The sequence below is a fragment of the Sabethes cyaneus genome, chromosome 3, assembly GCF_943734655.1.
Source record: "Sabethes cyaneus chromosome 3, idSabCyanKW18_F2, whole genome shotgun sequence".
NCBI classification, from domain to species: Eukaryota; Metazoa; Arthropoda; class Insecta; order Diptera; family Culicidae; genus Sabethes; species Sabethes cyaneus.
In genome coordinates, this window is record NC_071355.1 from 139,677,969 (window position 1) to 139,704,666 (window position 26,698).

Here is a 26,698-nt window from a genome sequence, read left to right on the forward strand (position 1 = left end):
ATCACTTGCTTTTATACCAATAGGCTGAAAACGTTTATGATAAGTGTCTGTATGAAAACCGCATACAAGTTCAATTATAACCGGAGATATTGGGATTTGGGAAAAGCTTCATCTTCATCTTAAATACTGTTAAATATCGATAAGCTTTGTTTGCCTGTATTTCATAGACCTTATGGTTCTATAAATGATCACTATTACCTTTTGTTGCATTAATAAGCCTAAGCATCGTCCAGCCGAGATACCAATATACGACGATTAGTTTATTAGACCGGCATAACCGGATCTATATAGTATCGTAGACAAGTTATGTAATGCCAATGATTTGAATTTCAAGATCCCTATTCTCTCAATGTGAAAATAATACTAGAAAATAGGTTATGGCTAAAATCGATGTCGCACTGGTTAACTGAAAGTGGAAATCGAGCCTAGTTTTCCCTGCGCAAGACGCTTCGATCAACGAGCATTCGACGCCGCACAAAGCTGACGGTGTACAAAACGCTAATCAGACTAGCTCTACGGACTTGAGACAGCAACTTTACGGAAGACATATGTGCCGTATTTGAACGAAAGATGTTGCGGACTATTTTTGGCGGCGTAGTTACAAATGAATAGCGGAGAGTGGTGTAGGTCTATGAAGCACGAATTGCAGGCACTACTTGGAAAGATTTCCATCGTACACCTGGCGAAGGTTGGGAGACTACGGTGGGCCGGTCACGTCGCAAGGATGGCTGGATGGCTGTGCAGTGAAATCCGTTCTCTTCAAAAACCACACCGGCACCAGGAATAGAGGGGCCCAACGTGCTAGATGGCTCGACCAGGTTGAAGCCGACTTGCGTGTGTCGAGACGCGCAACGAATTGGCGACAAGTAGCTCAGGACCGAGTATAATGGACGGGAACTCTCGATACGCCAAGAGCCACCCCGGCTCTCGGCTGGTAAAGTAAGTAAGTACTGGTTAACTCACTTATGTGACGAGAATGGATAAAAATCTCAATATTTTATTTACTTAGCACAAGTAGTTTGATATATAAAAATAGCAAAGCCTAAGTGCTCCATTCCGTTATCAAAATTATCGTTCATGTTAACGTTATCAAGTACAGGACAATTGCGGGGCTAGTGATACGATCCTATTCACTCGAAGAGCCTGTGAAAAATAGTTGACTGTTCAGCGGGGATTTGAGCCCACAACTTTCAATCTCGCGTCGAATGCGTTTCTAATAGTCAATTATTTTTCCCTGTTTGATTGATTTAGTAAATATGCTGCCCCGATCAGTACATAATTATAGAGATGAAAGCGTAACCTCTCTTCATGACACATGTGTTAAGCAATGTGTGGATTGTCCCATTGTGAGTTTGTTTAAGGCACAAAACTCTCTACAGCACCGCCTACCAGTCAAGCAGTTTCAATCGTGTTGTAAAACTTACTTTGAGTGTTCATTTTCAGGGTATTTCCCATTTACGAAAGACAAAAAACAAGCAGACTCCTGCACACAGCTTCGAATTACACATTTCAATACTCATTTTTTATGATGATGTTATTTTTGTAATATTCAACATTATGCTGAACAAAAAAGATTTATTCGTTACAATGCAACGAAACCACATCGAAAGAGATAACTAATTTTTTAAATCGTGATAAACTCTACACCTTATATCTTTCGCATACGGGTTTGTAATTATACTTTCAATCAACCAACTCTCATTTTTTGCATAAATATCAAAGCACTGCCTTACTCAGGAATCAAGAGGCATACTACATGATGAGCGGTTTTAATCAAATGAGAGAATTTAGTTATTGGGGATTCCCGGGCTCTCCCTACAGCGACGGCAACACAAAAAATGTAGACATGGACAAGGACTGGAATTGGAATAAAACGCCCAACGCGTACTACATATGCAAATACTACACGCTGGTTTGCGCTGAAAAAGGTATTGTTAGATGAATTAATCACAGCGTCCAATCCTTAAACTTTTAATCAGCGCTTGCTCCATTCGCTGAGTATTCATCGAATATGGGCACTAACGCCAGTTGCAGACAATCTGCTGAGCGATCTATTCCATGTGTGTCAAACATTTTAATATATAACTATCATGAAGACGATAGTTTTATTACTTTTCTGTTGTATTAGTTTTGCATTATGTTTGGAAGTAAACGAAACCTGCACTACACCGTGCAATTCAACGGGCATATGTATTCCAGTTCGACAGTGCGATTATGCTATCAAAATTCTCAGAAACCCACAAGCTACTTATCAAGAATCAGAATATTTGGCTCAGAGTATTTGCGGCAAACTGCCAGGGCCCCGCGGTATTCCATTGGTAACTCTACATTTAGCATGCAGTTTAATAAAAGTAGTGTATATGTTTTTTTGTAAATTGATGTTTATAAAATTCACAGACATGCTGTCCTAGTTTGCTTAACCCAGACGGATGTGGGTCGCTGGATTTTGCAAATCGTATTATCGGAGGAGATGTTACTGAGCTCGGGGAGCATCCGTGGGCTGCACTGCTTATTTACGATCTCGGAAATAACAGGTTCTCTCCTAAATGTGGTGGTTCGCTAATAAATTCAAAATTTGTTCTAACTGCTGCACATTGTATTGTAGATGTTCCGAAAAAATGGAAGTTGTAAGAAATTTGGATTTTTATTACATTTACTGAAGTGCTACTACGTTTTTCTGTTTTAGGCATAGGGTGCGATTTAGCGAATGGAATACATTAGAAAAAGAGAATTGTACTATCATAAATGATGAAGAAGTTTGTCGCCAAGATTACGAAGCAGCGAATATTATCGTTCATCCTAAATATGACATAAAAGTACCGAATAAATTGCATGACATTACAATAATCATGCTAAAGCAAGAGGTTATATTCGGTAAATATGTTAGACCGATTTGTTTACCGCTCGATCTATCGATACGAGAATTACCTATAGACAGAGAGGACTTTACCGTTACTGGATGGGGCCAAACAGAAACAGGTAAACTAGTACTAGTGCAATTATTTCCAACTCCTCTAAAACATAAAACTATGTTGCTTTTCAGAATTACGGAGTGCTGTGCAATTACATGTAGATTTGGTTGGAAGAACCAACGACGTTTGTGATACATCGTTTGCAAAGGCCAATATCTCACTAGCCGAAACTCATATCTGCGTAGGAGGTGACAGGGGTAAAGATTCATGTAAAGGCGACTCTGGAGGACCATTGCTCAGGCTGGTAGGTACCGTGTGGTATCAAATTGGTATAGTAAGTTTTGGAGCCAGATTCTGTGGCTCTGAAAATTTTCCCGGAATTTATACTAACGTCGGAAAATATATCCCTTGGATACAAGATGTTGTAAATGAGAACCATTGCGCAGCAGAATCTGGTTAATTTGATAAGTACCGCAACAAAAAGTACATTTCGAAAATACTTACACAGTAAAAAAAATCCATACGTAACGGTTCTTTTGGCAAAATCAAGTTTCATACAGTTTTTTCGTTAATTAGGGTCACTAAAAATTGCAGTAAGCTTTTCTAATATTTCGCAATTCTTCTTCAGTAAAAATCTTCTGAACATTGATAAATGGTACAATCATAAGATACAAAACAAAACATACATTGAAGCTTGCAAAAGTTTTCATGAAATATCAGAAAAGGGTTTCATGATCAGATAGAGGGTGAGATGTCTGTTATTCATATTTTTGTCTGTTTAGTGTTAAAACAATATACTGCAAAACTGTAACTAATATGCAAATTAAGAGCAAGTCGAGTGGTTTAAGTGGTACAATGGGCTTGGGACGGAAGAAAAAAATAAGACTTTTGGCGTTTTAGAAACAAAAATACTATGAACGTACGTAATTCCGATCAATTTCTATTTGGATCACTCAATCAAGCAGTCGATTTTTTAAATATGTATATGTAGAATCAAAAAACCATAGGTAGACAATTAAAGTGTTCAAAATTAAAGCATACTCATTGTTTTTTTCAATCTTCTCAAAATAGGCAATTTTGGATCAGTAATCGGAATTCGGTGTGCTCAAAGTAGATATAAAAATAAATAAATATACTTCTGTATAAACCACGGAGTTTTTGTTCCTCTGCCTCCATTATTCCTTTAGCATCAGAGAGCCGGGTTGGCTAGCGATGTATCAAAAACTTGAGTCTATTATGCTCAATTCTGGACTTCTCGTCGCCAATTCGTTGAGCGTCTTAACACTCGCAAGTTGGTTTCAATCTGGTCATGTCATCTAGCACGTTGGGCCTCTCTATTCCTGGAGACGTTAGGGTTCTTAAAGAAAACACATTTCGCAGCACAGTCGTCCGGCATTCTTGCGACGTTATCGGCTCCAGACATTCGCCAGGTGTACGATAAAGATCTCTCTTAGTGCCTGTAACGCTAGGTTCCTACGCAACTCCTCGGTTTCTGTTTGTACTGCGCCAGAGCTCGCAACATCTTTCGTTCAAATACGGCAAGTGCGCGTATGTCTAAGTCTACAAAAGACTACCGAGCTGATTAGCATCTTTTACATCGTCAGCTTTGCGCGGCAACTGAATGCGAGTTTTCTTTACTTCTCCCATAAGGGTTCACGACAAATCTGAACAACATAAAATGAAAAGTTTCCTGTATTGAATTTTCACTGGTGAAAATATAATGGTCCACGCGATAACAATAGGCGACCAAAATATTGGTTAATAATAGCTGCTCTTGGTATATTAACACCGAAACTAAATATTCATATTTTGACGTTGTGCATCTTGCTGAATTATAAACTTTTTGCACCGTTAAACACAATCAATCTATTTCATCCATTTGATAGGAAAATTTTCGATTCGACCACGTTCAATTTCTCACTTTGTTCAATGCAACTTACACAAAAATGAAACGACTTGAAATAGACTGTAAAGTCCATAAAGTATAATGTAAAATAAGCTTGTTTTTGCATATCCTAATAAAAAAAGACAGAGAAAACGGCTTTTCGATGCGATCAAATGATTTCGTATTATGTTCAGTCGTTTGCTCTACCCCGAATGATGCTAAATACTATTTTCTCTCCCAATAGCTCATCTTGCGCAGAAAGAACACTACAAGCAAAGCTAATCTTTTCTTCACACCCTATCGGGTGGCAACTAAAAATTTGGAGTTTTTTTTCTCAAGCTGTCAAAAAAAGACTCTGAAAAACTGATTAACCGTAATTAAAGATACATTATCCATTGTTGAAAAAAATTATTGTACATTTAAAAACGGTCCGTAATCGGCTGTTCGGTGAAGCTTCCGTTTGATGTCCGAACAGAAGCGTTGTACCGCCGTCATGTCAACTTTGCGAATGCATCTCTTGATTCTACCAATCAACTGTTTTCATTTCAATTCGTGGCTCTCCAGTTATTGTACACCAACGAACTTAAAATTCCGAAGAAATATTCGATTGGGCGCACTGAGACAGATTTTTCGGGTCGTGGTTTTTGGGTACAAATGGGATCGAATGGGTATTCAGGAACGATTGTGTTTTATTGGCATAATGCAGTGATGCTCTATCCGGCCAAAACACTTATTGTCCATCTGCATGATGTTTTTGTAGAAACAAATTGTTGTCAAAATTTTCTTCAAACATTCATCTGGTGCACATTTTAATTGATAGCGAAACCAGGGGGGCTTGTTGTTGAAGGCACGAGAAAGAGAACGATGTCCTTCTGTGTCCATAATTTTGGCTGTTCTTCCACTACCTTGCTTGCAAATAGCTGTTGGGCATCTTAGGATATGGTAAACAGTCGAAGCCGCAACATATTCGCTTCTTAAATATTGTACCGTATACTTTTGCCGAGAATTCAGAAGCAGTTCGTAGAAGTGTACAACGCGCTCCGGACATGCTTCTTGCTTCGACGCCATTTTAAGCAAAACTGGGTAAGCATAAACAAAACAAAAAATATTGACAAAAAGAGGAGAGGAGCTAACACACACATACTCTCATTTCTCTCTGAGCTCATTTGTTGTTGAGTATAGAGGCCGCGAAAAAAATTCCAAAATTTTAGTTGCCACCCGTTAGAGACTAGAGACTATTTGCTCCACATGTAAAAGCGTCAGACAGGCGAACTGAAGCGTACTCCGTGATCTTGAGAGAATTCATTTTGTAGTGCTCCGACAGAAAAAGAAGGACTAGGAAGGATAACTCATTATAACATCATTATTTCTCAAGTTTTTATTATTGACAAGTTAAAGGACATTCATTCTTTAGTGATCAACGGATTTGTTAACCTAGTCGTTCCCTCGATTCTTCTTGACATAGATTTAAAGCCTAGTGAGCGTTTCATTTTTGTCAATTAGTGATGGCTACAAAAGTTTTTGAGTAAGTTATAAAAACTTAAAATAAGTGCTGTTGGTAAACTCCACTATCAAACGTCATCGTCATTGAATAAATGTACTGCGGTCTATTCTGCGAGGCGAGTGACGTAAGAAGCCAAATTGCAGTGTGCTGCCACTCGCATTTACTTCGGTATATCGGGTTGCATGCCGCCAATGGGCCGTCTTAGAATTCCAATGTCATTCGATTCAACTCGACTAACGCCGAATGCCGGATGCAGTGACAACAAATTAAAATTTACCGTGTCACGTCACTCGCATCGCAGAATAAGGCCCAATATCTTTATCATAAGACTGAAAATTGCATTCACTGACATTTCCAAATTCTAAATCCAAATTCTAAATTCTAAGCGACATGCAGGTTCATGAACGAGTTTAACGGGCTTCAAAATATAATAACACTAGATATGACACCAAATGTGTTACGACGAAGACTTAGCTTGCACTCCAGAGGTCAATTATATAGTACTTAGTTTTTATGTATAAAGAATTTAGTTAAGTAAATTTTTTTATAACTGTAGTCTAATTAGTGCTTAAGGGCAAAAAATCCTACAAAGCCAGAACAAATACAAATACAAATCTATGTCAAACTGTTGAACTGGTGTTTTGTTATATTTGTTAAATACACAACGGTTACTTGTACATGGTTACGACAGATGCAAAAGAAAACATTAAAATAGTCCGCATCCAGGCTATATATTCGTAAACGCGCCTTTCTTCCATATCGATCGACTCTGGAATTCCCTGAGTTTGAAAGAAATTCCCTTAAAGACATCAGCTTAGTCTATGTTCGAATGAACCTGAGGCAACGACTCAGTCACTATTTCGGAATTATGTGAAATACGAAATACATAAAATATAACAATAGTCCTGTGTACATCAGGGCAGCGTTCCGGGGCCATTAATATTTATCAACGATCTTGTCTTTCTTTTTTAAATTTGAGGTAAAAATACTTAAAGTGGATAAATATTTACCCTTCCCCAACATTGGAAGGACAAATACTTTAAACAAACATTCGTAATTGTAATGGCATTGTTCCTTCCAAATACGTGTTTGATGGTTGGATTCCATGCAGCGACAGAGAAGTTTCCTGGTACTAGCAATCTTTCATTGCAACGACCTTCGTCAAAAATCTGATTCGTAAATGATCATTCTTCATTCATCTATTATAAGAAAATGCTGCGTGCCCTTCGTTAAACCCAGTGTATGCAAAAACTTCTGTGCATATGTTTAATCAAGTTGTTTATCAGGATGCTGTATTGCCAAGGCGGAGGTTTAACTAGCGCAACGTATTTCGCTTTTCGTTTTGTTTACTTCAATCAGTGTGATTCACACTATGATTTATTCGGAGAAATTATTAATCTATGTACAAATGGGAAACAGAGAATCAGTACGTGTTGAGGGATTCTGTAAAGCGCACACGATCGACAATATGACACGGTTGTCGTTTTTGATAGTTGTGTTAGGTTTACAAACAGTTGTGGTTCCAGCAGAAATACATGAAATTTGTACAACTACGACTTCTCAAATCGGACGGTGTAAGCTCGTCAAAGACTGTGAATATGTTCGAAATATTATGCGAAATCCAAACCGCACACACGAAGAATGGTATTTTCTAGACTACAACAAATGCGGGAATGTGCCAGCTGATCCACGGCCTATGACATTGGTATTACGTTAATTGTATTGTGAACCTGTAATACGATACTAAAGATTATATTGCAGGTCTGCTGTCCAGAAGTACAGAATGTGCAACAATGTGGTGTTTCAAAAATTGGAAATCGTATTTTCGGAGGAAGCAAGACAATCTATGGGGAAATACCATGGGCTGGTGTAATTGTTTATCAAACTGGTAAAAAGAGGCTTTCAGTGAAGTGTGGTTGTACTCTGCTTAATTCAAGATGGGCAATAACCGCAGCTCATTGTAGTAGTAATATACCTAACAGTTGGAAAATGTACGCAAGGTTACTTTCGTTACCATACCACATATAACTCATTTTATATTTTCTTTTAGTCATCGAGTTAGATTTAGTGAGTGGAATATAAATAAACTATCGCCCTGTATTACTTCAACAAATGTGCAAATATGTAGATCTGAATATGAAATACATGAACCCATTGTCCATCCTTTGTATCAATCCAGTTCCATTGACATGGCACATGATATAGCTCTTATCAAAACAAAAAAGGAAGTTCAATTTAGCGACTATGTCATTCCTATTTGTTTGCCGTTTAATGAAGAAATACGAGAACTACCAATTGAACAGCAACAGTTTACAGTTACAGGGTGGGGACAAACTAATAAAGGTAGAACGATATGAAAGCGTGCATCATGCCAAAATTAACAGTTAATCAATGTTTTATCTCCTATAGGGAATGAGGTTGGCATACAGCGTCATGTGACTATTGCTGGACAAAACAACAGTGTTTGCGAAAATGCATTCTCATCACTTGACATAAAACTATCAGAAGAACAAATTTGTGCTGGGGGTGAGCAAGGCCAGGATTCATGTCGCGGAGATTCTGGAGGTCCCTTAACAATACAACATGGACTTGTAAATTATCTTATAGGTATAGTCAGTTTTGGCCCTCAGGAATGTGGAACTAAAAACCATCCCGCTATTTATACTAACGTAATAAAATATTTAGATTGGATAGAAGATACTATGGTGGATTGAAATAAAAACTGTTTAACTACTGCATATGGATGAAATTGATTGTACAAATAATGAGACACTCGGAAACGATTTTTTTTTTGTATTTTGTTGGCTTTGGATATTTAAGTTACCGAGTTGACTTAACCCTCTCTGTCCCATGGTAGCACAGGTGCTCCATGACTTCCGACACTAAAATTGGCCGATAAAATTTTTTGGTCATTTAAATATGGATGTTTTGATTTTATAATGTAGTAAAAAGATTGTTTTACAAGCTGTATAGTTGTGTTTGACGAATTGCTTGTTAATAGCTTTTTCGCATGATCAAAAACTGTAAACCACAAAAACACCCTTGGGACAGAGAGGGTTTCGGCACTGAACAATTAAAGTTACAATAAATAAATTATAATTGAAAAAATGCGGTTTAGTCGGTTCTTCGATAACCATGATTTTAGATTATTTAATTAATGTATTTAAGACCCTGCAATATTTAATTTTCCGCTTATTTCCTTTCATGCCTTGTAGGCTTGATTAACTCTTTTTGCTTCACTAGACACAATCGCGGACAAGACACTTCTAACTCTTACAAAATGTTAAAATAAAACAAATTACTTTTAACTTACACGTCGACCGGTTTCATGCATCATATGCCTATCTTCAGGACGAGAGCCGATGTCCAACTGATCACACGTTATTGTATCATCATCGATCTTTTTGCATCGTTTTGTTTTTTTAACTATAGCGTCTCAGTTAAACAAAATTCGAAAAAGTGGTGTAAAGAAGAAGAGCACTCGTTTTGCTAGCGTTTATTGGCATAGATGTTAACCAAAATTGATTGGGCGGAAGTAAATGGGGTTTGAGGTCAGTGGGTCAGTGGAGTTTGAAAAAGTCCACTTTCTTAAATAATTTTTTCTTATAAATTTATACTATACTAAGTTCACAAGAGACAAGAACAGTCCATCGTTGTAAAATAACAAAACCGCATTGACGTAGAACAAGCTACTATTGCTAATTGCTAGTCAAACTATGTAGTTTAATTAAATAATATTGTGCTCTGGCTCTATAATAGAGTGACCATAATAGTGTACGCATTGTTTCAAAACGCTATCCGATATTTTACTTTGTGTTTCTTTGCGGATCTTTGCGGTTTTAAGCCCACTCCGTACAGCCAGCAAACACCAGTCCTTGTGTCCACACCCTTACAGATTTCAAATGTGTATTTCATGCGAATCGCGTATTTCTAGAGAAGTTAACAACATGTCATAGTATTCGTTATTCATGTCAGATATTCAAATCTGTCTCATGATGGTGCTTGTGTGCCCTAGACTCCACTAGCATTGTGGAATCCTGTAAATAAACAACCTATGATTGCATTTCCTATCGAACAATGGCTTCTCAAGCAACTAAAAATTGATATGCGGAGATAACAACTTAAGATATAGTTTCTGTTATCGTTGTTATGACTTCGCTATGGAATGGCCAAATATTCGAATAAGCTTATTTTTAGCCACATGTCCACATGCATGTGATGTTCGGACTAATCGCTGACTAATTAAGACATCATTCTGTAGCTACCAACGTATAGTAAAAAAAAACACAATCACATACCTTTTTCCGGTTGCATTTGAATGCAATGCTCTGAATCCCAATTGCCTAGTGCATCACAGTCTCCAGTAACAGCAATCGTTTCATCCTTCAGCAACTCATAGTTTACCAGGACACGAAACTTGTACTTTCGATCTCCTGCTACATTCAAGGGCTTGTTCTTTTTAGCACTCGAAGATAGAGATGTTGTACTATTTGCAGCACTATCCTTCTCCTCTAGGAACCACCAGCGCTGCATGTTTGATTATGATGAAGGTCCTTGCTGGAAAAAGTTTATCTTATGAAATACTTCGGTTTGTACAATAAAATTGGGAAGAATAGCAAGAAATTGGGAGGAATAGCTCTTATATGTTATCAATTTCATAACAGTTTTTATCAATTGAGAATTGTAAATATAAATATCTGACTCCTCAATTCAATACTGTGAATTATTGGGTGACCAACTGGACACTCCTGCTCATTATCATGTATAAAGAATATAGAGTTTTGCACGGGCGAACATAACCTCGCTTCTTTGACATTTACCCGTGGTTTGTTTACATGGACTTAGAATGGGGGTTAACATGATAAATGGGGGTTAACATGAAAGTGAATATTGCTTAAGGCTTTAACGGCAAGTCAGAAAAGCACAAAATCTGCCATTACAAGAAGTTTGGAGGGCGACACTGCTGGACAATACGCTTTTGAGACGTTTAACTCCAATTTATGCATATCGCGTTTGCAAAATTCGACTAACAATTAGTAAACAAACCACGAGTGGATGTCAAATGGATAAATCGCGTTAATTCGTGACGTCACCTTGCAAAACCTTATTGAAAATGGGCTTTTTTTCAAAATTTTCGTTCAAAATTGACGGAAGAAAACAATACTTAAAAAATTCGAGTTCACCTATTTTCACAAGAATATTTTTCAATTTTGTCAACAATCTTTTATTTCCAAAATAACTAGCTATTCAACTTCATCTTCAACTTATCTAGTAAAAACTTTTCATAAAATTTTATATGATGACGAAGAACTTCAAACAAAAATCGAAAATACTATGTTCTAGGGTGACGGACCTCCTTCGTCATCACGGTCCATACTTTATGTCGAGTTTTTAAAAGAATTGAAGAATTGATGGATACATCAGTAGTTTTTCGCACGAGAGGAATCTGATACATCTTAGATGTCATGTACATCTTCTGTTCAGATAGACAACATGTTTCGGAACTTACATTTCTTAGTTAATCAATTTTCCATGTTTCAGTCGGTAGTTCATTTCGTCATATGCAAGACTTCTTTTGTCTATCATAATCAGACAGCAATCGTTTACAAACATCTAAATATGTATTCCTTGAGTCATGTGTACGAGCTATATAATTTCCCCAAAAAATATGGAAATAGATTCAATCACAGTAGCTACTTCAAGTTCAGCAGATTCTCTTCGTCATATTTCCAGAACTTTCAGATTTTGAAAAAATAGTGATTTTTTACATACCTACTCTTTTCGCTGGTAATGAAGAGACTATGGCTTATGGATTAAATTTTAATACCAAGTGACAGTTTGAATGTACTTCGCATGTACTTTTTTCATCTCTATGTCGGGAAAGAAGACCCGCCGTAGACGAACCCATTCAGCACCCATACATCATGGAAATTTTTCTAAATTTTTATTTACCGTCATCCGGGGATACTTGCAACACCGGGGTTACTTGCAACCAGCGTTGCCACAAGTACAGATATTTGTGTATGCATAAATTTGGGACCCATCAATTATTTTAGTTCCGATGAGTTCTGGTGCTACTAATGTTGCTGAATTTCGAAGTAATCCTTAAACTATTTATGTTATATAAAAGATAAGACTGAGAAAATAAATTACGCCGGAAAAATGACAGGGTCCCAAATTTATGCATGAACAAAAATCTGTACTTGTGGCAACGCTGCTTGCAACACTTTTGCGCGTCGCGTTTTTGACAGCTCTAACGCATTTGTTTGTTAACATAACCATTTGTAGTCACTGGCATTTTAAAGAAGGGATGTTTACCTAATATTTAGTTGAGTTTAATCCATTATATCATTGATTTGCTTGTTTTTGTACGATTGGAAAATAATTTCACTTAAAGAGTAGAAAAAATGTATGCGCAAAGTTGCCTCAGTGCCTTGACACGAAATTATTTTTTATCGTTTGGTTCCTGTACACAATTAGTGCATCATATAAGTTAACAAATAGCAACTTTGACCTTTATTTATATTTTGAACTTGGGGAAGTAACGATGAATTCGTGTTGTTACTTCCACTATGGCGTGGCTTGCAGTATGTTTGCATCTGTACGATGTTATTTTGTCTACTGCCATCTACAGAAAAATTAAAATTGTGAAAAATTCCACGTGCCTTGAAACGGCAATTTTAAGTTCGCCGACATGCTGCATTTTCACCGAATATCTTTAAAAAGCGATAGACAAAATTGGGAAACAAAACATGCCTCCAGTATCTCTTGTTTTACTAGAAATATACTCAAAATATCTAAAAATACTCATTCGTGGTTTGAAATCAAATTTAAAATCACAAGAAACGCAAAATCACAAATGTGTTGCAAGTAACCCCGTTTACTGGGTAACTTGCAACGCCCCTATTTTCGGTTCATTTTACAGGCTCATTTAGTTGATAATATTACTCATAATCATAAATCAAAAGTACTGACCACTATAGAAGTTTTGGCTACTTACACTTGGACCTAAACGATACACTTCGAAAGTTATACCAAGTCAAAGTTCAAAAGTGTTGCAAGTATCCCCGGATGACAGTATTTATTAACTTTTTTTTATTGGGGCTTTCAACCAGTTGGTTCGCCACAAATTTTCAAAATATTCTTTTTTTGTCAATTTATAACCTTTTAGTGATAGAAATTTCACGATAAACCTTTTTTGTTGCGGAATTGCGACCGAAAAACTAACGACCGGTTATGCGCCGCTTTAAAAGAATCGATTTCCTGATCATTTTTCAAAAAATCCAAGTATTTCATGGAATAACCATCGTAAAGTAAACATTCTCTTATGAAAATGCAATGACAAATGAACGCAATTGATCTCGTATGTTTTTGTGTTAGTTTATGAAGGTACAAATACGAATTATTTAAAACGATAATTTTTAAAGAAGACGAAGAAAATGAAGAAAGTAAATAATGAAAGAAAGGTGTGTATAGTATCCTTAGAGTAGGACAAGGTGTGAAAGGGAAAGGCAAGTCCTCATGTGGTTCAAGATTTACACAATTTCAGCGAATCATGTAAGCCCAATAATGTCGTTTTCGTTTTTGCGGTGTAGCTACACCGGCGTAGCTATTTTTTGCACCAAAACTGTTCGTTTTCCATTTTTGTGCTATACCGTTGCTACACTTTTTCTGCACCAGAAAAAAAGAGATTGTAGCTGGTGCAGATAGGAAAACACCAACACAACCATACCACATCCCTGCGCCGCGAGCTTTCGTTTATCCAGCGAAAAGTGTAGCACCAAACGGTGTAGCTACACCACAAAAACGAAAACGACATAAGTAAAGTCGTTTGGGTTCGAACCTGGTAGTAATCAACTCGGATTAAACCAGTTTCCAATCCAGGGATTAGAACCAATGCGGCCGTAATTTTGATCTATTGTGGTAATTAGCTTTTATATGATGTTCCACAGTTTTCCAACTCACGTCGCATTCTACGGATACTAACCACACCTTTGTTTCATAACTGTATTCAATCGTTTTCTTCAGTGATTGTAAAGACTGCGGTTATAAAAAAGACGAAAAACGTTTCACAAATTTCCATAAGATAGAACATAACATTTTTGCCGTTGGGTCGAGAAAACCTCCATGGAATGGAATCAATATTATAAACATGGAACCTAATTGTGGAAAACCCTCCTTATCTCTCAAATTAAGCCTACTTGCCGTATTGATTACATATCTTGACAGTTGGACCAACAGTTTCATCCCGGACATCATACAATTGAAGATAGAATTAACAAGAGGGCGAATGTCGCAAGTGTAAACAAACCGAATGAGGGTTGATTTTCCTATGCTGGTCCAGCAAAAAATAACTCTCACCCGTTTTGTTTACATTTGCGACATTCGCCCTTTTGTTAATTCTATCTAGAATTATGTAATGCAAACTATCTTGCTTTATCTCTAATTTAAATACTAATGTCGCCAGTTATCCTACTGAAATCAACAGTCAAATCCTATAAAGCAATATTAAGAAAGAAGATTCTTTAACACGAATCTCCATCTCTAGCTCATGTTTTACACCGCATGAATGCGCGATTTAAAATGCTAGTTTTGGAAAAATCAATTTACAAGCCCTGTCTTCAAAACCGACACATGCGATTATGTGTCATGAATTTAAACAAACAGTATAGATTATTTATAGCTCTATCTATAAATTCTATGAGATTTGCTTAGGGTCCCGATACTACAAACCAGCTACTAACCAACCACAACCTTTCAAATCTTGATGACAGTTGCATATAATATCTGTTGCCTCATTTATTTTTCTTCGCTAAACGTGATGATCAGCTATTTTTATTTATACGGCGGGTATGTACCACTTAAAACAGACACGCGACAAAATCGGAAAATTTAACCCTCTGTTGTCATTGACCTTGTCAGCAGTAAAATCACCGTTGAATGTTACAGCAGCATAGCAAATATTGCTTATATTCGTCTATGTTTTTTAAACGTGGAACAGAAGAAATGCTTGATTTTGCATTTAAAAAGAAAATTGGAATGCCTGCATGCGATTGCGAAACATACTTCATATAAAGGGTTGGGTTAAGAATGCATGGTCACTAGTCAGATCGTAATTCTAGTTTGTGCTGCATTCGTAAACAAAATTATCACATGACGCTTTATCTGGCATGATGCCTTTTACAGTAACCAGTTTAAACCAGTATACAATATGTGAATCAAGTAAAGCATCTTATCTCCGTACATTCTCTATTGCAACTCTATACCACCTGTCGTTATCTCTAACTAAGCTTCAGAAGATCAAAATAAAAAATGATTCTTAATTCATCCAACAGTAAAATCGGGATCAACAGTTAGCAGAATTTCATTTTTGATTTCATAATTAATAGACATAATTTTTGAGGATAATTTCACTTTTTAATACAGGGTGTCGACTCAAATTCAAAAATAAAATTCCCTGACTTTCCCTGATTTTCCCTGATGCTTCAAATATTTTTCCCTGACCCTCAAAACTCGAATATCAAGCTTATTTGGGCGTTTTTAACCCTTTAGCATAGCTTATGCGAGCTGCTGAAAACTAAAGCTAGTTTTCTTCATGTTTTAAGAACACATATCAAAGAGTCTTAACCTATTTCTTACCAGCGTTTCGAAAACGCCCTCTTCTATCGAGTCTAGGGACAGTTATGTTTGAGGTATCAGCTTGAATCCAAAGAAACAAAGATTGAGAAATAATCTAATCGACCTGTTTTTGCACAAAGCTTAGATGTTACATACAAAAAAAATTACAGCCGTGTAAACATAACAAATCTTGCTAATTTTCAGTCAGCTCAAACTAGTAACTTTGCCGCTGGAAGGTGGACACATGTCTGCGAGTTTTCAGTTAAACTAAAACAAAACTTTCCTGGAAGTTCCAGCTTGTTATCTTTGCTGCAAAAAGCATGGGATTAAAGAGATGATTCCCCAAAGATTTTTGGTACAAAAATGTGCGTTTTGCTGGCTTCGAGGTACGGCAAAACTTTAGCTAGATATATTATTAGAAAATGTCCAAATGGCGAATATTTTAACCCTCAATGGAGGACAGTTAAGACTAAAGCTGTGTGTCATGATTTCGGATTGCAAATATCAAGGCTTGAAAGCAACATTGACTCGAAGGTAGTTCGGTGGCCGGCCGTTCGGTCCGATGACCGTATATGGGTGTTGAGAATTAAGGCAAATTCTTCAACTACGGCTTAATCAACGTATAGTCACCAACAAATCACAAATTCGATGGTACTAGAGACGAATTGAACCGCCCAGTTAGCTTCGAGGTACGTTGCTGATCTAACAAGCCAGTTGTGTTCGAATCTCGGCTAGCCGGTTTTTGTTAGACAGAATCAGTAAGATCGTTGCACTGACCCCGTAATTTTCCTGTACTCTAACAGCCGGCTGCGAAGTCTGTCGATAAAGAAGGATAATGTCTAGTGACGGTTAATGCTCAAGACTTTGCTTTGCTTTTTACTAGGGACGAATTCTATGACAGGTTCGAAAGGATTTATGGGGTGCGCACGACTTGAAAATTCAAGACTCTAGCTCCCAGATCGATCGTGTTTAACTGTCAATACTTTTTGGAAGTCACAATATACAGTCTTTTCTTAGCGGCTTTGACCGCAATCTCGTAAGATCCACGCAAGGTTATCGAAATCGGCGAAGGCTCGCACTGAGAGGATGTTGCATTTCAACATCTAGCGGTTTACGGCATATGACGTTGCAGTGGAGTATACCAGAAAGCTTGATCAACGAATCGCAGAACAGCAGGACGAAAGGGAATAAGACGTAAGTAGGCTATGGACGATCCGCCATGGCGCCAACAACTACGAGGGAAGTGATAGGCACGAAGTGGGGAAGACAATCACCCTTATTCTGCGAGTCACGTGACTCACAATACGACAATTGTCACTCGCCGTGACTCGCCATGGCGAATTGAGTGCTGTCACCTAGGTAACCACCCCGTGTCACCTAAGTGACAAACCGTGTCACCTAGGCGACAATTGTCACCTCATTCGCGATGGCTCCAAATTAGTTACGTCACTCGCCTCGCCGAATAAGGATGAGTGTAACAGCTTGTTTGATGTCGAATGCCAGAAAATGACAGATGAGAAGAACCAGGCCAAGAGTTGCATGCTCACTGCGGATCACGTCAGAACAGAGAAACATGTAAGCTTTCTGCGTATTACGTAACCAGCTGAACCAGTCCCGAAGGTTGCCAACTCGCATAAACGCAAATTCTACAGAACGTTAATGCTCTCGGTAACCCTTAACGGACATGAATCATGGACACTGAAGGAAGATGATCAATGCTTGGGGCTTCTGAGTGTAAAATTCTGCAATTAGTGAAAACGCTGTAGATCGCGTGTAAATAACAGTATGTATCCCGCTTTGTGCTCTTGATGTCTGCACCGTGAAGTGCGTGAGGCCTGCCATTGCCGATTTCGAGCACTACAGCGAGTGAAGTCTGACAATTGTACGGCGCAAAACAAATAAAAAATTTACGGCAAACTGAAAGATAATCGAATCGCCACTAGACATGTAACAAGTTTTAATTCAACCGATCAATCTGCGTATATTTTACACGAAAATTGATTTGATTCCAAAGTTGATCAACAATATTACCGGGTAAACAAAATTTCCCTGATTGAATTTCGAAATTCCCTGATATTCCCTGATTTCCCTGATCCAAAAATGAATTCCCTGATATTCCCTGATTTTCCAGGTTTTTCCAGGAAATCGACACCCTGTAATAGTATTCTGGTTTTTAAATGAGTTACATAAAATATTTTGTTTATTTATGTTGAAATATCAATAGTTGATGAAGTCATGGTTCATCGACACGAGATTTACGAGGTATACATAATAAACTTTGAATGCAATCATCATCCGGTGAAGCTTTCATGATATTGTGTACTAACAGTTATATCTACCTTTTCACGTGCTTAATGGCGGGTGGTGGGTATAACCTTTTAAAAATATTATTTAACATGCTTTTGAGTGATACTTAACGTATTATATTTACCTTTGCACTTATCCGTCCGTATAAATATCCGTCGGAATCATGAGGAAAATGTTTTCCAGTACCCAACAATTTTGCTGGTTGTCAACTTCTTTTTTTAAAAGTCAGATGTCCAGAATTTGTCCTTTATATGTGTATAAATGTATATGTGAAAATAATCGAAATTTTCAATTATTCTTTATTACCCAAAAATATGGTTTAAATTGATTTCAAATAGGCGTCTCAGTATGCAATACTCGTTGTCTCACTCTTCCCACCTATTGGTTAACAGTGAGACACAAGTGTATCTTCACATTTGTGGTTATAACTAATTTAGCTTATAACCAAAACAACTGAAACTTTTTTTCAAACAACTAGAAGGATATAGGGTACGGGAAGGTATCTTCAGCAGGTTTCTAAATTCAGTCTATTTGCCTTTTCTTTCCCGAATAAAAATACTTTGCCGACATACAATTTTAATATGTTATAACTATATTTTCAAGACTGTAAATAATCCACTATTTTTAGTCAAAACCACCTGTTCTTCCACTAGAACTAGGCCATAGGCCGAAAAAATAGATACTAACGTTTAATGGGCTGAAAATACCCTCCCGTGCCCAGCCTTTCAAATGAATAAAGAGGCTCATTGGTAACTAACATAAAAAAAATTTTAAAATTTTTGGAAAAAAGTGTCTCAATGTAGACGTCTCTCCCCTATTCATCATTGCTTTATGCAGATATTCGAAACATATCGGTCACTCGAAGTTTGTCAACTTCTCTACAACAATCAATAGGCTATCGACCAGATACCTATACTATATTCACCGTAACTATTGTTGAACACGTCAAATTGTAATTTTTAACGCATCAGGATTTAAATACGCTGGCATAATCCAGTGGGCCTCAGACAACGTATTTCGATAACTCTAGCACAATTTGTTGTACTACTGGTATTTTAACCATCGAGTTCTATTCAAGGCTCATAGAAATAGGTAAACACCTCAGTTCTACGTTTCTATCGGCCCTGTCCGATTAGAACCATCCCGGCCGACGTGTTACAACCTACGTTGTATTCTGATTGAAGTAAAATTTCTGATCGGATCTGGGTCTGGTCGGTATGTAGAATAGAGACGAATAATTCTTTCGAGATAGTAGAGTCCACAAAATACCCACATTTAGAATAAGTCATTGACGAATTTTACGTAGAAGAGCATGGTTGTAGAAATGGTATTGTAAAATATTTAGGTATTTGTTTCTTACCTAAGTCGCGATTATTTACTAAGTGTAACTGATTGAAAATCCTGCGGCACTTGAACACAAATGATTATCAATTTTTTGTATCGACAAATTCGGCAATGTTTATTTTCACAATCAATTTACACTGGAAAACAGATATATTTTTCAACTCATTTCATATGCCTCAACCATATAACATATTATAAAACATTCTCGAACATTACTTCGTAAATTTTAACATTAGGTGCTGCGACTATTCACAGAGTATTGCTGAAAATGCAAAACTGCTTCGTTACGAAATAAACACACCCTTTCACTATAATATAACAACGAAAACTGACTGTAACTGTACTCGTACTGGCTGACTTGTCTGTTTCTGTTTCACTGATGAAAAGTGATCAGTGATGATGACGACGGACGACGGTCGACAAACAGCAAAAAGCGACGACAAATAGCAAAGTAAATTGATATATACCAGGTATATGACAATGCGAGCTGTCATATACACTTTGCACTAACACATCTACACTAGTTCTGAGATTTCGAGCATTTTGTATGGAAAATTTGTTAATTTTTTAAAAAAATCGTTGGATACGCAAGATTTGTCTTTTTTTTTCTTACAGCTTTTATGTTTATGCTTAGAACATTATTTCTAGTATGTATTTTCATGAATACAATGAAGTGCAACATTCCAAATTGCAAGCGGAAATTTTTTCGTCAAAGCGGTATCAAGATGTCTCAAAGAAATGTCGTTATATCGCTTTCCTACAAGTAGTAAAACAAAAAAGATTTTTTTTAAAATGCTCGGACATGATTGTTCAATAAGCAGCATGAGCAACATTGTTATCCGCCCGCGATATTTTTCGTCTGATTTCTGGTAAGCTTTTAAAGTGTTAATTATCTTCTAAGACCGTTTTGTAGCAATCTAAGATTACTTTTTATGGTTTTCTACGTAGTGTTGAGACGGGTAAATTTATGATAAAAAGGTATCATCTTGGAACAGTGACTTCAACTTAAGGATTTTCAAGCAGTAGCACAAGCATCTATTCGAATAAAACTATTTTTTGAAAGAAGACATCAAAGGCAGATATTCAAGAGCATCATGCAAGCAAAGTGTTGGATGGAACGTGTTTTAATTCAAGCAACCGTATACCGCATTGATCGTGAAGTATTACATTAACATTAATTCATTTTTCAATTGCACATCGAAATAGTTAGTCACCCATGTTCTCAAATTTTTTACGCATAATAAAGAAGGCTACAAGTGCAAATGACTTTAAAATATATTCCTTACATTTCATTGTAAATGTTCAAATATTTCTCTGCAATAATATAGCTGCATTCATTAATTACAATTAATTTAGTTTTAATTTTCAAGCAAGTTCCACCATATTTCAGAACTATTTCTTCTTCTTTCTACACACACTAATGCAATCCTCGATGGTCACATACCTGGTATATATCAATTTACTTTGGACAAATAGCAAAAAGCGACGACAAATCTGACAGAACCAAAGTAAATTGGAGGGTAAATAATAAATAAATTCAAGAGCAACATTTCAATAGGGCCCAAGTGCAAAATATAAAAAAACTGGTTTTTTGGTTATATTTAAAGCTTTTTTAAGTATCTATAATAATACCAAACATCATAGCGATTTGAAAACTTTATGAGTCTTAAAAAGCAAATTTGAAAAAGCCTTATGTGAAAACTGGCAACAAAGTTTTCATTTTGTGCCTTGGGCCTTTTGTATGAAAAAGCCTATACGCAGTTTGTGTTTTGTTTTGCATTCGGCCCTATTTTTGTTGTGGGATTTCTACGCATAGTGGCGAATAATCACTGGCCATCTCCGGTTAAGTACGTTTAGTAAGTAATAAATACACAATTTTTGAATTTCCGTTGGTAATCAATTGTTAACAGTGCAAATTAAATATTTCAGAAACAGCCAGTTCTGCAGTTGCTGCTGCGAAGATGATCCCCGCCGTACAATTGCGCGAGACTCGACGGACGACCGAAAAAAACAATACGATGCTACCTGCATAAATAACACGGTCATTCACAGACACGACATGTTTAGTACTTAAGCCTGCGCGGCAACAAAAATTTAAGTTACTTTTCGGTTTACACGAAAAAAACTATTTCGCTGTATATATATATCACCTGTGGAGGAACCGGACAGAGTTCGTTAGTAGCGCGCCCGAGACATTTACTATCGCTGAACTGCCAAGGCGTGATGCACTTGCACGCTGTGGTGAGTTAGAAATGCTAAATGAATGAACTGCTGCTGCTTCACACTACCAATAGCGACTGCCGCACTGCCGCACCTCACGGGTAACACGCACAAACCTGTTGAACGGTGGCAGATTTGCCGATGAAATTAAACCCCAACTTTTCTAGTAGAAATAATAAAGCTGATCGGTGTCCCAGTTACGAATTTTTAACCTTTTCTAGCCATTGCGCTTCAAAACAACGTGATAAAAAAAGGCCAAACGCGAAACGCTGTTTAAAAACTGGCCCAACACCAAAATCATATCACCACTGACAGTAAATAAAAGCCTCATGTCAAAGGCCCCATCAACAATTGATAATCAAATCAGCCTTATGAAAAAGTCGTATTACCGAATGATCTCCGAAAACGGCCAAACGCATATTTTTGCAAATTACAAAGTAAATCAATGTTTTTTTCTGCTAGTTGTTGCATTACACATTAAACTATTATGTTTTTGCATCATAATGTGACATTCAATTCTAAGCAGCACTGTTTATATCAAATAAGGAGTTAAAAAATGATGCTCAAGTTTCAACATCGATTTTCTCGAAACTGTCAGTTTTGACTTCGGCCTATTTGAAATGTTGCTCTTGAATTGATATTCGCTTGCAAGGGGTTTCTATTAGTAAGGTGTGTAAGCGCGTAGTAATCAGAGATTACTTTTGTAATCATTTACCTCATTTACGTCGTTTACGATAATTTAGTAATCAGCGTAATCAGTCAACGAGTAATCTTATACGATAGAGCACCCGATACTCAAAATAGTGCCTAATTCTGAACAGTTGCAAAGTTTTCATATATATTGACAAAATTCCAGCTATTTAAACAATTTAATCACTACATCTGATGATTTCTTATTATTGAATTGGTTTAAATAACTAGAGTTCTGTCAATATTTAAGTAAAATTGCAACTGTTCAGAATTAGGCACTGTTTTGAATACGGTGCTTGCACGGTACCACTTGTGTTTGAGCGAAAGGTGTTACGGACCAGCACTTGTTTGTGGAGCACAAGTGGAAAGTAAAGAGTGGCGGAAGCGCGTAAATCGTGCATTCGGCGAAAGTCGGGAGGCTACAGTAAGCAAGCCACGATGCAAGGATGCCGGATGACTGTGCTGTAAAAACTGTTTCCTTCGAGAGCTGACTTGCGTGTCGAGATGCTCAATGAATTGGCGACGAGTAGCTTAGAATCGAGTCAAGTTTTTGACACAGCACGAGCCATACCGACTTTGTGCTGCTAGGGATTTCTAGCATTTGGTATGGAACATAGTAAGATAGTCTTTGGATTCGTAAGATAGACCTACGCAACGTGACTTCGCGCGCATATCGCTAAATGCACAGTCCTAACCACAAGAGTACCACCGGGAAGCAAACCCGCATAGCGATAGCATACAAGACCCGAAGACGTCTTCTGTAGGTCTACTGTTAATGGGCTTTACAAAGAATTGTTCAAGCATTAGGGAATGTGAGCTTGAGTAAGACACTTATGCCTATTGTTTACGAAAACCAAATATTTCGCAGCATGCCTCTATTGAAGTCCAAGCCTACAGATGTTTAATTTAACAAAGCATTCTAATTGTATCTACATTACAGACATACGTAATTTCCTGTTAACATAACTTAGGACTACTTTCTGCAAAAAATCCGTTAACTGAGAAACCTAAATGATAGAATAATGTAACAAAAGTTTTAAGAACGAATGGTAATAGAGTTTGCAACAAAGATATAATATGATATAGAGCTTGCTAATCCCAGTGCAAAAGGCTACAAAAACTTATCGTTTATCACTCAAACGTATGTTTTTTACCGGGGTATAACTGGGGGAAAACAAAAACAAACGTGTAAAATCAATGTAAAATCTAACAACAGCAACAACAAATCGCGCGTCGATGTGTGCGTACGATAAACGTCAGCAAGCTCAATTAGTGATTACATTTCATTTTAAATGATTATAACAAAAACTATATAACTGTACAGTATCACTATCTATCGTTGACGTAAAACAAGCTCCACAATGCAAAACAAAGCCTAGATGCTACATTCCGTGTTCGAAACTTGAACTTCTGGTTTGATGCAACACCTCGTAGCCAATTGTTGGAGTGCAGGACAATTGCGGGGCTAGTGCTACGATCCTATTGACTTCAATAACCTCTCCCAGTAGAGGTAGAGTTTTGAACATACGACGCCTGGTTTGTTAGACCTGCAACTGAATCAACTGGAAGGCTTTCAAAATGTGCTTGGTCATAATGTTCTCTGAAATGACTCATCGTTCATTTGAGTTTGTTTGTCTATGTCGCACGTGGCACAAGCTTCATTAACTAATTTGTTAAACGTTTCGGCATCATCCGCGTACACATGATGACCGGCGTTTTGTATGCGATGCACTTTAACGTATCCTTGTTCTCGTAACTGTTTTATCGTTTCTCCTGGACTATTATCTACCCAAGACTTGGAACCGTACACAAACGTTATAGGCACACTGGGTTTTAGATTTTGTATACGAGTGATCATGGGATTTTTGGCCCAACCAATCTTATCCATCATGGTATGAAAAGCACTTTCACCACTAAACATAAAAACATATGCATTAGTTTATTGGTTTTCAATACCTACATCAAACAATACCTCGGTTTCTGCGCATTACACTGGTGAATATAGTTGGGAATATCATCCTGATTTGACACCACGCTAGAAAATTTCCGCATTATATCTGGTCTGGTTTTTCCTACTAACCAAGATCCCAGCGGACCGGAAAACCGTAAAATCCATAACGGGTTTAAGGCTTGCGAAGCGGCAACCAGTGGTTTTGCCCACCAAGGAATTTTGTATTTACTCGCGATTTGTTCAGGCCTCTCGGGAAATCCCCATGGATCTGCTAGTATTAGATGTTTAACTCTGAAATTATGAAATAGGCTTTACTCTTAACATTCTAATATTTTTGCTAGCTGGATAATTTTTTGACCAACATATAGAGGAAATATAGAGGTCTATTCTGCGAGGCGAGTGAGCATATAAATCAAATTTCATTGCGCTGCCATTCACATTTATTTCAGTGTAACGTATGTTGGGTACATGTCGACCAACATTAGAATAAGGGCCAATAAGCTAAACGTCAAACAAACCGAGTGAGAGTTTATTTTTTGCTGGAGCAGCATAGGAAAATGAACTCCCATTCGTTCTGTTTGACATTTGGTTTATTCGCCCTTTTCTAATGTTGATGGACACATGCCTTTCTCTAGGAACTCTCACATCGATTCGACTCGACTAATACCGAATGAAACGCGAATGACAGCGAATTCAAACTTAGTGTTATGTTACTCGGCTAACAGAATAAGTCGTATAACTTATCTTATGGCTGGGTCATACAAGACTTAAAAAAAAACTTATACATTACCGTTCAGGATACGACAAAGCATAACTGGCAGCCAGAAATCCCCCCATAGAATGACCAAGAATGATCATTTCCTTCAAGCCTACTTCTTTACGCCATTCATCGATCGATTTCACCAATTGTTTTTCAGCAATCATAGCATCGTCGCAAAATTCTGGTCTAGAGCTTCTAGCAAATCCCAAAATATCGATGGCATACACAGTACGATGTTTAGCAAGCTCATCCAGATTTAAAACCCAAAGGGCGACACCAGCACCTAACCCATGGAGCATGAGAATTGGTGTTCGTTTAGCCTCGGTATTCATAACTATGGTCCATATTTTGTCAGAATCTCCAACGCAGGTACCGATATCGACAAACATTCCGCGGTAGGGACGTTTTAAATCTGCAAATGGTATAAGAGGAGTCTAAACATTACCTAGTGCATGAGCTAGACCGATTTATATTTATATGATTCTGTCTGAAGAAATTTATAAAAAAATAAAAAATCTTTGTAATAAATCTAAAGATTTAACCAATTTTGGAAAATTAAATGGCTTAGCGTAGAGAAATATAATAATAATTGTTGTACAACTGACGCACACGTTTACGTGTTGTCACCAATGAAGGGAATTTATCATTAGCGATTAGGAAACTAGCCTTATCTGTACGGTGATGAGAATGCTAAAATTTTCAGTTCGCAGATTAGCAATGACGGTGCTAAATTTTTGTTTCGCGGTATTCGTTGCTATATTCTATTCTGAATAGTGTTGAACTTACGTGACAATATAGATTTTTCAATAGCTCGGAGCATACTGGAAGAATACTTAGTCCAGTTAAACCAACTGTAAATTAATTTTTTTTTATTATTTCTATATATTGCTACATATTTAAAACTTACCTCTCATTTGTATTGAACTCCTCTATCTCAGCCATATTCTATTATTGTGACTCTCAAAATTCAGACCTCATAACGTAATTCATAGAAAGAACGTAATAAGAAATCGCAGTTACGAAATAGAAAACGCACTAGACATAGACACAGTATCCTGTTACGTTCCAATTTCTAATCTAAAATAATTGTGATGTGATGATTGTATTTTGTTTATCCCGTTTTATACTGTCTGTGGTCTGTCAGTCTGTCTGTTTGTTACACGCTTAAAAAATTTAACCCGCGAATGAATAAGATTAACTCAGAAATGAGTGACTTTCAACTCAAAAATGAGTAAAAACCGACTCACTATGACAAAAAGTGGAACAGCCCAAAAATTTGAGTAATGGCAATTTCTAAATTCTGAGTAATTTAGGTCGACCTCATTACTGAGTTAAATTTACTCGTAATTTGTGTAAGTACTACTCAGTTTTGGGTGAAATGGCACTCATTTTTGAGTAAATATTGCTCATTAATGAGCTTCTACGGTGGAACTCATAAAAGGAGTAAGAGTTACTCAAAATAGTGTGTAAAATATACGCATGTTTTGAGCTGTTCCACTTTTCGTGA

At 37.1% G+C, this 26,698-nt stretch overlaps 4 protein-coding genes across 5 annotated transcripts in view; 2 read left to right on the plus strand and 2 right to left on the minus strand.

Moving 5' to 3' along the window:
- LOC128739949 (glycerophosphocholine phosphodiesterase GPCPD1) overlaps positions 1-19,877 on the minus strand; it is a 33,649-nt gene extending 13,772 nt beyond the window's left edge. Inside the window, exons 1-3 of one of the 2 annotated variants that reach the window (XM_053835450.1) lie at positions 19,787-19,877; positions 19,587-19,707; positions 10,600-10,858 (exon numbers count right to left, since the gene is read on the minus strand). In XM_053835450.1, the coding sequence (XP_053691425.1) occupies positions 10,600-10,834 (235 nt within the window). In that variant the 5' untranslated portion in view covers positions 10,835-10,858; positions 19,587-19,707; positions 19,787-19,877. Of the gene's footprint in view, positions 1-10,599; positions 10,859-19,586 lie in introns of both variants that reach the window. The other variant, XM_053835449.1, reaches the window with a different exon arrangement.
- LOC128739950 (CLIP domain-containing serine protease B15-like) lies at positions 2,066-4,017 on the plus strand. The gene is made up of 4 exons (XM_053835452.1): positions 2,066-2,318; positions 2,398-2,627; positions 2,687-2,979; positions 3,044-4,017. Exons 1-4 carry the CDS (start codon positions 2,091-2,093, stop codon positions 3,370-3,372), a joined length of 1,080 nt encoding a protein of 359 aa, XP_053691427.1. The 5' UTR covers positions 2,066-2,090; the 3' UTR covers positions 3,373-4,017.
- On the plus strand, positions 7,752-9,348 carry LOC128739951 (CLIP domain-containing serine protease B15-like). Its single transcript, XM_053835453.1, has 4 exons — positions 7,752-8,006; positions 8,063-8,292; positions 8,352-8,644; positions 8,711-9,348. The coding sequence occupies exons 1-4, from the start codon at positions 7,770-7,772 to the stop codon at positions 9,013-9,015; spliced, it is 1,065 nt and encodes a 354-aa protein (XP_053691428.1). The 5' UTR covers positions 7,752-7,769; the 3' UTR covers positions 9,016-9,348.
- Positions 19,878-23,352: 3,475 nt separating the features above from the next.
- On the minus strand, positions 23,353-26,275 carry LOC128742042 ((Lyso)-N-acylphosphatidylethanolamine lipase). The gene is made up of 5 exons (XM_053838224.1): positions 26,099-26,275; positions 25,978-26,042; positions 25,222-25,603; positions 24,453-24,722; positions 23,353-24,393 (listed from the first exon to the last, which is right to left on the minus strand). Exons 1-5 carry the CDS (start codon positions 26,131-26,133, stop codon positions 24,069-24,071), a joined length of 1,077 nt encoding a protein of 358 aa, XP_053694199.1. The 5' UTR covers positions 26,134-26,275; the 3' UTR covers positions 23,353-24,068.
- Positions 26,276-26,698: the final 423 nt, after the last annotated feature.